The 18,410-nt window shown below is 46.6% G+C and overlaps 1 protein-coding gene across 1 annotated transcript in view; it reads right to left on the reverse strand.

The window, feature by feature from the left end:
* Positions 1–4,097: 4,097 nt before the first annotated feature.
* Positions 4,098–18,410, reverse strand: part of MARCO (macrophage receptor with collagenous structure) — a 36,984-nt gene continuing 22,671 nt past the window's right edge. Inside the window, exons 10-14 of the mRNA XM_037849565.1 lie at positions 9,236–9,280; positions 6,546–6,644; positions 6,037–6,081; positions 4,645–4,827; positions 4,098–4,395 (exon numbers count right to left, since the gene is read on the reverse strand). Of these exons, the coding sequence (XP_037705493.1) occupies positions 4,265–4,395; positions 4,645–4,827; positions 6,037–6,081; positions 6,546–6,644; positions 9,236–9,280 (503 nt within the window). The 3' untranslated portion in view covers positions 4,098–4,264. The remainder of the gene's footprint in view (positions 4,396–4,644; positions 4,828–6,036; positions 6,082–6,545; positions 6,645–9,235; positions 9,281–18,410) is intronic.

Raw genomic sequence — 18,410 nt, forward strand, 5'->3', positions numbered from 1 at the left:
AACTGCCTAAGGAAATAGGGAGCTACTGAAGGTTTTAGGCAAGGAGTGGCATGGTCAGCTTTGCAATTGATAAAGATCTCTCAGGCTACTGACGGAGAGAGGTGGCAGGGGAAAGGCTGATCAGGAGATTCCACCATCCTCCAGGCCACCGATGCTGCGGACTGGGTCACTGTGGTGGCAGATATGGAGAGAACTGGGTGGACCAGGAGATATTGTGGAGGCAGAGTTAATGGGACTTGGGATGAAGGGGTCAGAGTGGGGGAGGCATGGTGTTTGACCCTCGGTGGAGGGGAGCCATTTGCTGATATGGGGGACACAGTGTGGGGTGGCAGATGGTGGGTCAGGGTTTAGCTGCCTAAATTTTGAGGTCCCCACGTGGAGAGAGTTGGTAGATAGTTGGATGTACATGACCGGAGCTCAAGGGAGAGTCTGCACTCGAAGTGTGGATAGGGGTGTCATCAGCACAGGGGTGAAAATCCTAGCCATGGGAGGGAAGTGTGGTGAGCCCCAGCTGGGGCTCTGGGCTTCATTGCTTTGGTGGGGGCAGACATTGCAGGCTCTGCATGGATTTTGCCTGTTCTGTGGCTATAAACTGTATTGTTCCTGTAGACAGATGTGTGTGCTTGTGAGTGAGTGCATGTGAGCATGGATGTGTGTTTGAGACTGTGTATTTGACAGTGTATGACAGTGTGTGAGGGTGGGACTGTGTGTGAATGTGTGTGTATTTGAGTGTGTGTATGTGTGTGCATTTGGGGTGTGTATGTGAGAGTATGTGACACTGAGTCAGAGTGTGTATGTGTATTTGGAGTGTGTGTTTGACAGTGTGTGTGAGTGTTTGTGTGTGTTTGAGAGTGTTTGACAGTGTGAGAGAGAGTGTGTGTGTATTTGAGTGTGTGTGTTTGACAGTGTGAGAGAGAGAGAGAATGTGTGTGTGTGTGTGTGTGTGTGTGTGTGTGTGTGTGTGTGTGTGTGTGAGCATGTACTCTTGTATGGAGCTGGTACATTTTAGAGACTAGCTGCTGACACAGATGCCTTAGGGAAGGACTTGCAGAAATGACCTTTACCTCTTATCATGTTATGAACACTGCAGTGGCTTTAACCTTGCTCTTAGAATCAAGACAAAACCTCCCAATGTGGTGTGTAAGACCCTGCAAGGTGTGGTCCCAGCTCACCTCTCCAGCCTGGTTTCCCTTCTTGCTCACTTGACTTCTCAACTTAAGCCACGCCACCTTTTCTCCAGGGCTTCATTACTTGCACTACTCCTCTCGCCACAGGACATTTGCACATGCTGCTTTCCCAGCCTGGGCTAATCTTTCCCTCTCTCTCCATTGAGTTAGCTCCTGCCTATCCTTCCCTAACTTCTGAGCAGGGCAACTCTCCTGTCATATGCTCCCAATGCACCACCTGCATCTCCTTCAGAGCCCTTATCACGTTTATTAGTGCAATGACTTGAGTCATCTGGCTTGCCCACAATCCTGAAACCCCACGAGGGCAGGAACCATGTCTATTTAACTCCCTAGTTATTCTCAGTATTTAGCACATAGTGGTGATTCAAGAAACATGGGCTGAACAAAAGAAGAACTATGGAGATGCCCAGGCTGGGCTTGCAGGGACTCAGACTGGGTTCCTGAGACCTCACACGGGGTGCTGCTCAGAAGGAACTCTCCAGGGTGGATCCATTCCACACTGGTGGCGCATCAGGGCCTAAGGGCAGGTTGCATCCCTGAAGACCGAGGAAAGGGCTCCCCTGAGGCGGGCACCAGCCCCACAGTTCATTACTCCTGGAGGAGGCAGATGCTGGGACTGGAAATAAGCACCAGGCGCTGGACCTTCGGCTGCTCTATTTTTGTCTCCTCACTTCCTGTCCCTCCGTTCACCAGTAAGGAAGTGGGTGGGCCTCTTCCACATTCCCTTCCTGTCTGCTCAGCCCTCCCTTACTGAAAACTCTATGCTCAGGCCAGCCAGGCTCGGCTTTTGATGAGCTAAATAAAAAAAAAAAAAATTAGAAAATTATCTTTGCTTTCAATCCCATTTTCATGGCTCTGTCTGCCTAAAAAGATTCAGAAAGTCAGCTTTGAGATTTAGCTGGATGGGGTCTTTGTTTCAGGCAACGCCTGCCCTCTCCTTCCCTCTGGCAATGAACTTGGGAGATAAGGAACAGGCGACATACATAAATGGGGAGAGGGGTTGATAAAACACATTAATCACACATTTGCAAAATATTATTCCCAGTACCCCAATGTGGCTTAAAATGTCTTCTTTCTTGTCTGTTCTACTATTCCTCCATCCCGCCTGCCAGGAAGAGCCTCCTGCCAAACTGAAAAGTCAGCTTTGAAGCTCCTCAGTGCTCCCCAAGGCACAGACTGGAGTTCCCCGTCCGCCTGCAACTTTAGGAGCGGGGTGGGATGGCGTGCCTGCGGGGTGGTTCTGGGTGGTTGAGGGACATCAGGAGGGGCAGAAGTTCTGCAGCATCCCACAGGGGCTGTTCTCACCCGGTGCCCCGGTGGTAAGCAGTGGTCAAAAAATGCTGGCTGTCTTCAGCCCCTCCACCTCTCTACGCCCTCCTCCCTGCTCCTCCCTGGGTTCTAACCAGCGCTCTGTCCTTTGCAAGTGGCTTTGAGCAAGTCCCTTCCTGCTCTGAGGCTTTCTAATGTCAGGTAGGAGTGACGAAGAGGTGGGGTCCCACTTCACCTGGACCCATCACCCCCAGATTATTCAGCATTCAGCATAACCACTGCAACACCTGACTATAACCGAGAAGATAGGACTTAGGGGATAGTTATGATTACTGAATCATTATATAGCTATTTCTTTTTACTTTCTGGTATACTAGAGTAGACAGAGGGCAACACCTAAATCTCTGAACCATAATCCAGCTGCCTTGATCTCTGATAATGGTTGTATAACTATATAGCCTTTATCTTGTGATTGCATAAATCTTGGGACTGACCCTCACTTATACCCCCTTATCCTGTTTTTCAACTTTAGAGTCTTAATCACTAAAGACAGCCCCTAATGTTTATTAATGAGGGGCCTTGAGTCAGCCCAGAACCAACCCACCCCAATTCCAAAGCTATCTTAATAGACAGAGCTGGCTCTAGCCAAAATGGGCCTCCTGTCTTGCGCAGTAGCTTAAACTTTAACCTATAAATGACCTATCCCTCAATATAATACTAAAAATCAAGCCCATAATATTAAGGCCACCATTTTCTTATGCACGTTCTGTGGCTAAGCAAGTGATCAATCAGTACATGCTCAATAATTAGATCATCTCTAATTACGTCGTCTTAAGGCATTGTGCTCATTATCCTAAAACCTGCCCATCTTTTGATATTATAAAACTATCAGAGTTACTGCAGTTTGAGGAGACAGATTTTTAGACCAATAGGTCATCTGACCTCTGGCTTTGCGCTTAGCAATAAATCTTTCTCTCTTTGAAACTCTGGTGTCTCGGGAATTGGTAACTTGAGTGCATTGGGCAGAGAACCCTTTGCTTTTGATCGGTGTCATGGTCAGAGAGAGAGAGCACGAGGGGTCACGTGGTTCCACTCAAAGGGTGTATATCTTGGGGCAAGATTGAAAATGAGAGGGGAGCCAGGGTAGGTGAGCTCCTCCGCCTTCTTGGTTTAACACGGTCTTTCCTTTGACAAATATTTACTGAGCTCCTACTGCTCTGAGCGATAGTGACACAGGGGCAAATTAAACAGACAAAATTCTCTGCATTAATGGAGCTCACATTCTAATGAGAACTAATTTTCATGCTTAAGGGCCTAATTCGTGTTTATCTAACAACACGGCGCCAGATACACTCCAACCTTTTCACTTGATGCACAGCCAAAGAAATGGCGGACTGTTGCAGTGCCAGAGGGGAAACTGGCTGTGAGAGAAGCTGTATCTGAAGGACTAGAGAAATGGTCAAGACTAAATTTAACTACAGGTGATCTTTCCCTTCTGTACCAAATTTAGACCTACCCTCAGCCTGGCCACGAGTTGAGATGCCATCATCTCTGTCTGCATGAGTGGGTGAGAATCCAATGAAGGGGTGTATGCATTGATGGGCAACCAAGAAGGGGGGGGAGTGTATGATCTGGTGACATTTGGTCACAGCTGATGACATTGTCAGGGAGCACTCTGAGCTTTATTAATGACCCCTCCCCAGAGGCTGCCCAGCCACTCCGGGAAGTCCTTTGGAGAGCGTTTGCCCTTGCAAGGGATGGGTGGTCACATCTGTGTGCAAGGAGCGTGCAGTGGATGGGTGTGGAGGTCAGCGGCACTCCACACCCGCGTCCTCACTGTGGTCGCAGTTGTGTGAGCCCCAGTTACTCTTGTTGCAGAGCCACAGGCTGCTCTCTGACCCTCTACATGCCACGTCATCCAGCCAGATCTTCCCCGTGCCTTGATAGGAGGGAAGCAAGAAGGAAAAGGATTAGAGTCCCGGCAAAGCAGCTGAGTTTTCCCACGGGAGCTCCCATTCCTCCACATCTGTTCGGCCCAGGACTTGGTCTCTATTCTGCTCTTGACCCTCTGGCAAAAGTCTCATCCAAATATTTCATACTGAATCCATGTGGCATTTGGAATCTCCTCCTAGGGGTCTCCCAGCACTTAGTTTCTTCCCTGCCAATTCACTATTGATGGCTCACTCACCACCTCCCAGACCGGAAAGGGCCGTTCCCGAGGAATAACCCAGCATGCGGCAGAAGACGGTGGCATCGGAATTGTCCCAGTCATCATCACAAATGGTCCCCCAGATGCCGTTATGGTTAACTTCAGCCCGGCCTCGAGATGTAGTACCGATGATCCTGACGTGTATGGATACTGCGGGTTCACCTGGGGGAGGAAATGCACGTGAGAGAGGTGAGGGAGCTGCCCCAGGGCTTTCTGCAAACACAACTTGTCTTTTCACTCTGGAAGTTCTCTAGTGACAGAAGAGGAGCCTGGGCTGCATCCCCTTTGCTGCCCTCAGAGCCCAGAAGTCCTTCAAAACTGCACCCACCCAACCTGGCAAATGGGTTTCGAGCACCTGGGCTCATAGCATCACACTGGGGAAGCTTCTGCCCCTGGGCCAGGCAGGAATGTCCGGCACAGCAAGTCCTGCTGCAGGTTGTGGAAAGGAGAAGGGAAAGGTGGAAAGAAGGGGAGAGGGAGGGGAGGGGAGGGAAGGGAAGGAAGGAAGGAATAAAAAAGGAAGGAAAGAAGGGAGGAAGTGAAGAAGGAAGGGAGGCCGGGGGTGTAAATCTCCCTGGCAATGCAGAATATGACTCCCGGGGATGAATGTGGACCCGGCATTGTGGGACTGAGAGTATCTTCTTGACCAAAAGGGGATGCAAAATAAGACAAAATAGTTTCAGTGGCTGAGAGACTTCAAATGGAGTCGAGAGGTCACTCTGGTGGACATTCTTATGCACTATATAGATAACACCTCTTAGGCTTTAATGTATTGGAATAGCTAGAAGTAAATACCTGAAACTACCAAACTCCAACCCAGCAGTCTGGACTCCTGAAGACAATTATATAATAATGTAGATTACAAGGGGTGACAGTGTGATTGTGAAGACCTTGTGGATCACACCCCCTTTATCTAGTGTATGGATGAGTAGAAAAATGGGGATAAAAACTAAAGGACAAATGGGGTGGGATGGGGGGATGATTTGGGTGTTCTTTTATCACTTTTATTTTTTATTCTTGTTCTGGTTCTTTCTGATTTAAGGAAAATGTTCAGAGATAGATTGTGGTGATGAATGCATAACTATGTTATCACACTGTGGACAGCGGATTGTATAGCATGGATGATTGTATGGTGTGTGAATGTATTTCAGTAAAACTGAATTTAATAAAAAAAATAAAAATAAAAAAGAAGGAAGGGAGGGAGGCAGGAAATCTATTGCACCGTGGCCATAAGCCATAGACAGCATTAGCTTTCCCCAAAACGAGGAATTTATTTGAGACCAAGGGCCTCTCACTCCCACCACACACAGGGTTTTCAAGCACAGAATTGACTCTAAACCACAAATTAAAGATGCTAGAAATAGTAAATACCTTTTTGACCTTTTTCTCCCTTTGTTCCTTGTAGCCCAGGAGATCCTGTCAGGAGCAAAGAAACCACAGTTTGAAGACAACCAAGCCAGAACCCCTCGGCCACCTGCACCAGCAGTAGGGAGAAGGGGACAGGCTCTCTCCTGTAGCTTTGCCAGGTGTCCTGGACTCATGGGGCCTGGATCTGCCTTGGGCATCAGTAGTTGAGCTGGAAGAACTGGGCCTAAGCTACGGCAGAACCTATTTAGGTGGGATTGGGAGGGGCGTTTGGCATGGTGTGGGACAGAAGCAGCTGCCTCATGGAAAGATCCATGGAGATGTGTTTGCACATCTCCTCCAGGAAGGCCAGGGCTCTGTATATCCTCTCCTATGGGGCCCGTGTCCAGGACAATCCCCAGCACTTAGCTTTGTCAAGGAATTGATGAACCTTACCTTCCGGGTTCTGAAAGCCCCTGTCTCCCTTAGGACAAGGCCTCTCCTAAGGACCCACAAATCAGAGGCAGGGGACTTACCTTTGACTCCTTTCTCTCCTGTTCGGCCAACGGGTCCAGTGGCACCCTTGGACCCCTCCTGCCCCGGGCTTCCCTTTTCTCCTTTCCAGCCAACCAGGCCTGGAGAGAAAGACACAAATCCATCACCAAAGAGGGTGGTCTACCGTGAGCAAGGCAAAAGAGATGAGAAAAAGGAGAAAAAAATAGCAGCGGGCATTAAATGCAGCCTAACATCAAGTTGCTAAGCATGCTAGCTTTTGCAGGGAAAATTCCAGCAGCACCTGTGTAGTTTGCTTTTCCTAATGAAAGTGAAGACATTTCCTGCCAGCCCACCTGGCTACGTGCTCCTTGAAGGGTGGCTATGGCTGATCATTGGGGCTGGACCTGGGTTTTGTGGGTCCTGAGGCTTACACAACTCATTCAGCAAGAGGCCGCCAGCTTCTGGACCATTGGGTCCAACTGCCCACCCAGCTAAGGCAGGGCAGAAAGATTGCAAAGTATCTAATTTTACATGTGTGTATGTGTGTGATCTTGCTGGTACACATGATCTATCAGTTTGGACTGAGAGTTGTAGTAATAATATGTTGATATTAATCCTATTTCATTCAAAGGCTTTACAGCTGGGAGCAGAGCCAAGCCAGGTTTGAGTGCAATTAATTGGGGTTAGGGCAGAGGCAGTGCAATTAGTCAGGGAGAGAAATATTTGGGTGTCAGAACCTAAAAGTTGAAGCAGGAGAGGAATCCACTGGAAATACTTTTTCCCAAGAGAACCAGGCCCCTCTTTCCCTTCCTCTGAAATCAGTCTTTCCAAATTATGTCAATGTTTCCCATCCACGCTCAGACAGTAGAAGAATTAAATCAACAACCAAGTGATTTGGGTTCTCCCTTGGAGCGCAGTGGTCTTGGGTTGTTACCTTCTGGAAATTCTCTGAGACTACCCTTCCCCACCAGGGTGGGCCCCCTCTCATCAAACAGCTGCCTTGAACCCCTCCAGAGCTGCAGAGTCAGCTAGGAAACCACTTGGCACGGGGGTGCTGATGGCCGAGCCAGCAACCAGACAGTCACTTGTAATTTAACTTGGACTTTTAGATCCAGACCCAGAGGAATAATTCCAACTCTGGGAATTTCAGGGCTCTAAGGCAGAACCAGATGGAGATATTTGGGGCATCGGAGGAGGGGGCAATAGAAGGACCTTTAGAAAGTCTTCAAAACAGAACGCAGGTGTGTGATCAACTCCCATCCCTCACTCTGTCTTCCTGATTGTCTGTTGCTACTTGAGACAAGGTGCTGCCCTCATAGCTTATGCACGTGTGCACACAGGGGCACGCACATCCCCTGTCCTTCCCGACTCCCACTAAAAGTGGATGCCAACGCCCTTCTATTTACCACCACCTTCCCCCAACACTCACAGCAACCTCTGACAATTGGAAAGCTTTCAAGCAAATGACTGAGGGTTCAGAAGAAATATGGCCCATATTTCAACAGCTCTCTGGCTCCGGATGACCATCACCCAGGCACACCCCATGGGCCACATCTGAAAGGGGGTGATTCTTTGATCCTGGATCACATAGATCCTCACGAGCTCTTATAAAACATCAACAACTGTGTACACATCCACAGTTAGCTCCAAGGGATCCTGGGGGATTGACTCATTTAGGTGGATATATTGCTGCTTCTAATAAATTCATAGCTCTGTTGGTAAAAAAGGAGAGGTATGGGGAAGATATCAGGTACAAGACATTTACCTGAATCAGATAAAATTATAGTAATAAGAATAATAAGCAATGTTATTGCCCAAAGAATTATTGTTTTCTGGGAAGAAGAGCTCTCCAGAGACAGTGCAGTGCTCCACTTTCCCCCGGAGGGCCCAGGATCTTGGGGCTTCATGAACGAGCAGCCTTTAACCACCAGGGGCTCCCCTCTGATGGGCTCTCTGACTGTTCCTCCCAGGGACACCGTTCCGACCTTGGGCGCCCAGGTAAGTGCTGCCTGAGAACCCGCAGGTGGACAAACGGACGGAGTTCCGGAGGCCACTGGCCCTCACCTGACAACATCATCGTGTGGAACTTCCAGCCATCCTGGGAGAAGCTGCTAGAATATTTCTAACACTTGATTTCTCCTTTAATAAATTAAAATAGCAATAAACTATCTAGTCCTTGATAAAGAAAAATTGCTCAAGAAATGTCCTAAGAAATGTGGCATCGGTGCCCACTAGGGTGGGCTGTCAAGAGGACAGGAAGTGAGATGCGGAAAGCGCGAGCTCAGCAGCCAGCGACAGATGAGAGGATGACGGTGACTGTGGCCCAGGGGGAAGCAGCAGCAGGAGGAGAGCAGAGCTGCAGGGGCCAAAAGGGAGGGGGGAATGGACCAAAGCAGATCTGAGGAAGCAGAGGGAGATCCTGCTGCCCAGGGACACTGGAGAGGAGAGCTGCCCGGCCCAAAGCCACACCTGGCCCCCCAACTCACCAGATGCTTTTCTCACCCTTCACCATCCTCAGCCCCTGTCCCACCCTCTACACCAGTTCATGTTGCTCCCCTGGTTTTCCAGGGGAAGAATTCCGGGTCTGAGTGACAATAGGGTTTGAGCCCAGGTCGCTTTGTCAGTGGAGGGGGAGAGTCACTGCACGGTCAAAGTCAGCAAGCGTCACCTGCCAAGACCGCAGCTTGTCCAGCCATCAGTCTGAGAAATTAAAATGAAGCCGTCCCTTTACCTGGAACTCCTGATTCTCCTTTTGTTCCTTTCTGTCCTTGAAGTCCTAAGAGCAAAACACACATAAAAAAAAAAAAAAAAAACAGGGGAGAAGATAATAAAACTTAGATATTAGACACTTTTAATCTTAGACAGCCTCTACCTTTTGTCTGATTAATGCAGATGGAAAGACACATTGGCTCTCCACGGCTGTTGAGAGCTCCTCAGCAGAGAACAAGACGAGACAGACTGCAGATAAATGGGGTCACGTGAATTGGGGTGAAAGAGAAATGTGCGGAATTAAAGTCTGGGTCAGACAGACCCCAGACTCAGAGGGTGGGCTTCCCCAGGCAGTAAAGTCCTGACCCGGGGTCTAAATCCAGTCTCATTCCTTGCAGTTTTGCTTTTTTACTGGGAAATAATTGAGAGATAATTTGGAAATAGTTACCTTGATTTTCAAAAGACTATGGAGAGGATCCAGTGGCCACCAGGAGGTTTGGGGGCCTCACCCATAGCAGCTGTTCCATAAATATTGTTGATTTATTTCATTGTGGTCCCCAGTGTGGCTAAAGATTCATGTGGTTAAAGGGTCCCAAGTCCAGAAAAAGGAAAAGTAGTAATTACCACCATTGGAGGTAGTTCTATTTGTGGTTGTAATATGAAAGGACCCTCCTTTCTTTCTTTTCTTCCTTTCTTCCTTCCATCCACCCATCCACCCATCTGTCTATCCATCCATCTACCCATTGACCCACCCATCCATCCATCTATCCATCCATTTGATCCATCCATTCTTTTATCTTTCCCTTCTGTAAGCTCTCATGGAATACCACCTGTTCCCAACACCCTGCTGGGACACTGGGACAACCATTTGTTTGTTTAGCAACACTGTGCTCTCTCGAATTCAAGTGCAAATATTGATTTTATCTCAGAGAAATGGGATTCCCACTACAATTACATAAACTCAGGAAAATGCAAACTCATTACTGACTTCCAAGCGATGATGACTAGAGCATATCTACCTCTGAGTGGCTGTGCCCCTGTCCTGCCCTCGACTGGTTTCCCTGCTGTGACACCGGCCCAACCCAAACCAAAGATCTGCCCTTCTGTGATCACCAGACCCCACAGTGAAGTCAGGTGTCCTCACTGCAGATGGCCCGGGTGATGCTGCCCCCTGGCCAGCCCCTGCCTCTCAATTCAGTTCAGTTCCGGAATGTCCCCAGCACTATGTGGTGGTCAACAGAGGGCAGGGGGAGGAACCCCTTCTTGGAATAATGAGCAAGGGGAGCCCCAGGCTTTCGGATGACCCACCCGAGGCCTGACGCTGCCTGGGGAGGGGGGCAGAGTGCCGGGGAGCTGAGGGATGCTGCTGCAGCCTGGTGATAAGGGAAGGGGAAAGCACTGGAAGGGCAATGGTGCAGGCCACCGCATTCGGGAGAGGTCCCGAGGCTCAGAAAGGTTTTTCTCAGAGGTCAGACCTTGGCCGACATGCTCCAGCTCACCCCATCTGTGCACACAGTGGCCACTCTGCTGGGAACACCTTCCCCCTTTAGTCTACCCGGAGAACTCAGATAAACCTTTAATACCCTGCTAAGAGGCTGCCGACTGTGAAGCCTGTCCCAGCCTCCCTGATGGATGATCTGCTTTCCCCCGAAGTGGTGCAGAGTCAGCCAGCCCTGGGCTCCAGAGCCTCTCTGCCTTTCCCTGGCTTTGTGGCCTGCGGCAAGTTACCCTGCTCTGTGGGCCTCAGTTTCCTTCTCTTTGAGTCTCCCGGTGGGCGGCTGTCCTGCGTGCCCAGTGCCAAGCCCGTGGCTGGCTCCAGAATGCTGTCACAAGGCCCCTCTGACCCTGTGCAGACGTGTGTGTCCTTGCTGCCACATGACTGTCTAGTCTCCAGGCTGGGGGTGTGTGTGGGGTACCCGGAGGGCTGGGCTGCGCCCTGTGGCCAGGACAGGGTGTGCTGCCTGGCAAGGTGTTCTGTGGGATGAACTTCACCAAGGTCGCACGGCACAGTGGCCGGAGGTTCCATCTCTCTGCTTTCCTGCATCTGACTTGCATTTTCCAAGGGTAGGTGGGGGCAGAAAGGCACAATCAGAAACACGCCTTTGGTTGTCATCACAGAGGGAAATGTCCCCAGCTGGACCCCTGGCCTTCTCTAGGTGCATCCTATGGTGCTGTATTGCAGAACCCACAACCTCAACGGCTTGGCCTGTGCTGGTCACAGGGCCAGGGGCTTTACATGCACTTCCCGGTGGTCCCCTCAGCTACACTGCAAAGTGGTGTCATTTCCCCACGCCGGGATTGTGGACCAGGTAATTTTCTCAAGGTCACACAGTGGGTGGATGGCAAAGTTGGGTTGTGACCCTGTGGGTCTCCCACTGGGCCCTGAAGCTGCTGTTGCCCCTCAGCATGCCAGGCTCCCTCCTTCCCAGAGTTTCACCCAGGTTGTCTGTGTGGTTCCAAAGACACCCCTAGCTCCTCTTTAGCCATCCCTTTCCATGGGCGCTCTTCCGAATCACCTGGAGGACTTGTTAAAAAACAACCTGGTAGGTCCCACTCAGGGCCTCAGATACAGCAGATCTGGGGTGGGGAGCTAGAATTTGCAGCCTACTGAGATCCCAGCTGATGGTCCCAGGGCCACACTTTGAGAACTGCTGCCCTAAACAAATCTCACTCATCCTTCAGGGGCCGGCTCACAGCCAGCTCCTCTGAGCCACCTTCCTTTCTCTGTCTCTGCAAAAAGCCCCTTTTCCTTCTGACCTCTCCCAGAACCTGCGTTCTGACAACAAAGGTTGGCACTCGATGAAATGACCCATAATAGGTTTGCAATGGGTGTTTATTTTGTCTTCCAAGCTCTGTCATTTCTCTCCAAGCCTCGCTGAACTCCAAGAAAGTCTGCACTGAGTGGCTGTTCATTGACTAATTGATTGGAGGACTAATAATTACTTCACTATAAATCAAGGGAGCAGGCTGCTTGGAGCAGCCTCTGCCCTTCCACAGGAGAAGTGGCTGAAAAATGGGATCTAGAACTGCATTTTGTAAAGCTACACTGGAAAGCAAAATGATGCTGGGTTTTTCTTCTTAACCAATCCCTGGGTATTGATAAACTTATCACATGGAGAGAGCCTGAAATCTTTATCTGGAAGGAGGTTATTTAGTGAACTGACATCACCCCTAAGAAAGTAGTTTGTTTAGATAGAAAACTTTGTGTTCAGCTGGTGTTCTGACTCAAATCTTGGGATGTTCCTGTCAGAGGGGAATTGCCTTTTCCAACCCCTGAGTGCTGTGGAGCTGGCAGGGACCTGATGTTCTTCTAGAATATTCTGCATACTTTATAGACAAGGAAACTGAGGCCCAGCGAGGTCACCCAGCCAGTCAGTGGCAAGGTCCACTTTCTCCGAGTGAAATGTATAAATTTCCAGTGCATTAGGAAACACCCTTAAATACCATCCTGCCCCATATGCTAAGTGCAGGCTGGTCAATTTAGGATGAATCTAACGACTGATAAATTGAGCTGTGGGGCAAGGGGTAAGATAGAGGGTGGAGAACCCAAAATTGGGATGTGGATGGACTCCTGCAAATGTCTCTAAGAAATAGAGTGGAAAATGAGGAAGAGTTTTACAAGTGACAGTTTAGTGATAAGATTTTGTAGAATTTAATAAATTCTTGGACTACCTCAGTACTTAGATACGGGGAAATGAATTAGCAAAGAAATTGCATTCATGTTCTATGGTTTAACTGCTTTTATGAATCATCTTTCTGCTTATCTTTAAAGCAAAGCATCTTAAAAGGCAGATAAGAAAATGGATTTCAAGTGATTTGTACTTTGGCTATGCCTTGTGAGGTAAATAAAAAGACATAAAAACATTCTGGTTTTTGTTTTCCTTTAAACATATAGGCCATTGAGATGACGAATTTCTAAGAGTGGTGTTTTGGAGTATGCAGTTTGGGGATGCTTCTAAAATCATTTCATCGGATGAAAATGGTGGAGAGTAAAGGGGCCTGACAACAAGTTGAAGTGAAAGCCTTCCACGGTCCCAAACAAACTGTGGTTTTCAAAAGAGCTAAGGGATTTAGAAGCAAAATTTGCAAGCACTGGAAATAGCAAAGGTTAGAAAAACTAATATGTTTGGAGGGATTGACAAAACCCTGTTTCCAACAGAAGAAGGAAATTACCATTAGAAAAAGATCTGCTTTTAATGGCTTACTTAATACACTGTGAGGTGTGTCTTCCCAGCTGAAGGGAAGGAGTTCCCTCCTTGAGGCTTTTAATCTGAGCTGGTTTCTCTCTCTCAAGAAGGGCAACCATGGGGAGACCTTCCACCTGAATGAGTGGGCATGTTGCCAGTCAATCACTGTTCACCAAGATAGGGAGGTGGGAAGTGGGGGGCTGTGGGATGGACTGAGGGTGATTCTAACTTCTCTTGGGTCCTATACTCCATTTCTTTCTATACAACACAATCTGGAAAAGCACAACGCTGGAACTTTGGGATTAACTCCTGGATTCAGTGTCTACTAACCATGAGAATGTGAGCAGGGAAAAATCAAATGATCATCTCAATAGATGCTGAAAAATCATTTGACAAAATCCCACATCCGTTTATAAAAACACTTCAAAAGGTAGGAATTGAAGGAAACTTCCTCAGTATGATAAAGAGCATATATGAAAAACCCACAGCCAGCATAGTACTCAATGGTGAGAGACTGAAAGCCTTCCCTCTAAGATCAGGAACAAGACAAGGATGCCCGCTGTCACCACTGTTATTCAACATTGTGCTGGAAGTGCTAGCCAGGGCAATCCGGCAAGACAAAGAAATAAAAGGCATTCAAATTGGAAAAGAAGACATAAAACTGTCATTGTTTGCAGATGATATGATCTTATATCTGGAAAACCCTGAGAAATCAACGATACAGCTACTAGAGCTAATAAACAAATTTAGCAAAGTAGCAGGATACAAGATTAATGCACATAAGTCAGTAATGTTTCTATATGCTAGAAATGAACAAACTGAAGAGACACTCAAGAAAAAGATACTATTTTCAATAGCAACTAAAAAAATCAAGTACCTAGGAATAAACTTAACCAAAGATGTAAAAGACGTATACAAAGAAAACTACCTAACTCTACTAAAAGAAATAGAAGAGGACCTTAAAAGATGGAAAAATATTCCATGTTCATGGATAGGAAGGCTAAATGTCATTAAGATGTCAATTCTACCCAAACTCATCTACAGATTCAATGCAATCCCAATCAAAATTCTAACAACCTACTTTGCAGACTTGGAAAAGCTAGTTATCAAATTTATTTGGAAAGGGAAGATGCCTCAAATTGCTAAAGACACTCTAAAAAAGAAAAATGAAGTGGGAAGACTTACACTCCCTGACTTTGAAGCTTATTATAAAGCCACAGTTGTCAAAACAGCATGGTACTGGCACAAAGATAGACACGTAGATCAATGGAATCAAATTGAGAATTCGGAGATAGACCCCCAGATCTATGGTCAACTGATCTTTTATAAGGCCCCCAAAGTCACTGAACTGGGTCATAATGGTCTTTTCAACAAATGGGGCTGGGAGAGTTGGATATCCATATCCAAAAGAATGAAAGAGGACCCCTACCTCACCCCCTACACAAAAATTAACTCAAAATGGATCAAAGATCTCAATATAAAAGAAAGTACCATAAAACTCCTAGAAGATAATGTAGGAAAACATCTTCAAGACCTTGTATTAGGTGGCTACTTCCTAGACTTTACACCCAAAGCACAAGCAACAAAAGAAAAAATAGATAAATGGGAACTCCTCAAGCTTAGAAGTTTCTGTACCTCAAAGGAATTTGTCAAAAAGGTGAAGAGGCAGCCAACTCATTGGGAAAAAATTTTTGGAAACCATGTATCTGACAAAAGACTGATATCTTGCATATATAAAGAAATTCTACAACTCAATGACAATAGTACAGACAGCCTAATTATAAAATGGGCAAAAGATATGAAAAGACAGTTCTCTGAAGAGGAAGTACAAATGGCCAAGAAACACATGAAAAAATGTTCAGCTTCACTAGCTATTAAAAAGATGCAAATTAAGACCACAATGAGATACCATCTCACACCAATTAGAATGGCTGCCATTAAACAAACAGGAAACTACAAATGCTGGAGGGGATGTGGAGAAATTGGAACTCTTATTCATTGTTGGTGGGACTGTATAATGGTTCAGCCACTCTGGAAGTCAGTCTGGCAGTTCCTTAGAAAACTAGATACAGAGTTACCGTTCGATCCAGTGATTGCACTTCTCGGTATATACCCGGAAGATCGGAAAGCAGTGACACGAACAGATATCTGCTCGCCAATGTTCATAGCAGCATTATTCACAATTGCCAAGAGATGGAAACAACCCAAATGTCCTTCAACAGATGAGTGGATAAATAAAATGTGGTATATACACACGATGGAATACTACACGGCAGTAACAAGGAACGATGTTGTGAAACATATGACAACATGGATGAACCTTGAAGACATAATGCTGACTGAAATAAGCCAGGCACAAAAAGAGAAATATTATATGCTACCACTAATGTGAACTTTGAAAAATGTAAAACAATGGTTTATACTGTAGAATGTAAGGGAACTAGTGACAGAAAGCAATTAAGGAAGGGGGAACAATAATCCAAGAAGAACAGATAAGCTATCATGGGTAAATTTAACGTTCTGGGAATGCCCAGGAATGACTATGGTCTGTTAATTTCTGATGGGTATAGTAGGAACAAGTTCACAGAAATGTTGCTATATTAGGTAACTTTCTTGGGGTAGAGTAGGAACATGTTGGAAGTAAAGTAGTTAGGTTAGTTGCCTTTTTCTTACTCCCTTGTTACGGTCTCTTTGAAATGTTCTTTTATTGCATTTTTTTTAATTATTTTTTTTTATTTTTTTATTTTTCATACAGTTGATTAAAAAAAAAAGTTACAAAAAAAACAAGGAAAAAAATATGTAGAGCCTCCTTGAGGAGCCTGTGGAGAATGCAGGGGTATTGGCCTACCCTACCTCGATGGTTGCTAACATGACCACAGACATAGGGGACTGGTGGTTTGATGGGTTGAGCCCTCTACCATAGGATTTACCCTTGGGAAGACGGTTGCTGCAAAGGAGAGGCTAGGCCTCCCTATAATTGTGCCTAAGAGCCTCCTCCCGAAGGCCTCTTTGTTGCTCAGATGTTGCCCTCTCTCTGTAGCTAAGCCAACTTGGCAGGTGAAATCACTGCCCTCCCCACTACGTGGGATCAGACACCCAGGGGAGTGAATTTCCCTGGCAATGTGGAATATGATTCCCGGGGAGGAATGTAGACCTGGCATCGTGGGACGGAGAACATCTTCTTGACCAAAAGGGGGATGTGAAAGGAAATGAAATAAGCTTCAGTGGCAGAGAGATTCCAAAAGGAGCCGAGAGGTCACTCTGGTGGGCACTCTTACGCACAATTTAGACAACCCTTTTTAGGTTCTAATGAATTGGGGTAGCTGGTGGTGGATACCTGAAACTATCAAACTACAACCCAGAACCCATGAATCTCGAAGACAATTGTATAAAAATGTAGCTTATGAGGGGTGACAATGGGATTGGGAAAGCCATAAGGACCACACTGCCCTTTGTCTAGTTTATGGATGGATGAGTAGAAAAATAGGGGAAGGAAACAAACAAACAAACAATCAGACAAAGGTACCCAGTGTTCTTTTTTACTTTAATTGCTCTTTTTCACTGTAATTATTATTCTTGTTATTTTTGTGTGTGTGCTGATGAAGGTGTCAGGGATTGATTTAGGTGATGAATGTACAAGTATGTAATGGTACTGAGAACAATCGAATGTACGATTTGTTTTGTATGACTGCGTGGTGTGTGACTATATCTCAATAAAATGAAGATTTAAAAAAAAAAAAAAAGAATGTGAGCAAAGAGTTGAACTTCTCTTAGCCTCTTTCCTTGGCTATAAAGCGGGCTTGGTAAAACTCACCTTGCTGATCATAGGAATAAAGCCCCAAACACAGTGTCTGCCCCGGAGTGAGAATAACAAACACGACCTCTTATTTTTTTAGTTATTGCACAATAATGGGATCTAGCTGATACCTAGGTCAAGTCTGCTTTCAGCCAAAGCAGCTAGAAATTCTCTTGAGAGATTAATGATTTTATTTACAAAATGGGAAATACATCAGTTGGAGGACTTGGCTTGATATAATCAAAACTGGACAAAGCACCATAGTACCTTAAGTTTGGGGAATACCAACATCCTGGAATTAACAAGTATGCGTTATGTCCCATTAGGAGATGAGCTGGATCTACCTGCCACCACCCCTTCCCTCCCAGTTCACAAAATATCAAATCCAACCTCTCCAAAAGTTCATTACTTTATGACTTTTGGATGCTGTATGGCCATGGATAAAACTAACCAGATTATGGTCATCTGCAACATCTGTGTGGCTCATCAGTTCCTTGATCAAGACAAGCATTTGGACTTGGGTGAGCAATGTCCCAAATGGAAAACTTAATTTGCTACATTTACTTGGGCAGCCAGAATGAAGGAATATCCCACAGAATTTGCATGGTAGGTATTCACCAGTTGTCCTTATGCAAAATAAGCAACCTGACTGCTGGAGAACCCCATAAAGGTGCTCAACATATAGATAGGGACTCAGTGATAAAAGAGTTAAAAGAGATCCCCAGACAATTGTCCAAAAATCTCTGGACTAAAATGGGTGTGGGTCTTTCGTAAGTAGCTAAGAGACCACAATAAGGCCTGAGGGCTTCGTGTTTGCTTCTAAGAGAGGAAGAAGTTGCTGCCGCTTCTGTACTGATCCTTCCTGGCTGGGATGGAGAGAGGTGTCTCCCAGAAACCCCAGGTGGGATGGGGGCGGGAAGGCTTTCAGGCCGGCTGGGAAGACCACCAGATAGAGTGTAGCATTAAGGGCCCAAGCGTTGGGTTGGCCAGGCCTGGATTTGAACCCTGGCTGCATCTCTTGCTGGCTGTTTGACTTTGAGCAAGGTACTGTAAAATAGCGCTAGCAAGAGTGCTTGTCCCATTGAGTTGTCACGAAAATGCTCATTATTAGGAGCAGCTCTTATTAGGCAAACTCACTCAGAATGCAGAATGCAGGGCAAGATTCCCAGACCTCAGACAGCGAGAGACACCAGGCTGCGGGCCTGGGGATGGGC

The sequence above is a fragment of the Choloepus didactylus genome, chromosome 9 (assembly GCF_015220235.1).
Source record: "Choloepus didactylus isolate mChoDid1 chromosome 9, mChoDid1.pri, whole genome shotgun sequence".
Classification (NCBI taxonomy): domain Eukaryota; kingdom Metazoa; phylum Chordata; class Mammalia; order Pilosa; family Megalonychidae; genus Choloepus; species Choloepus didactylus.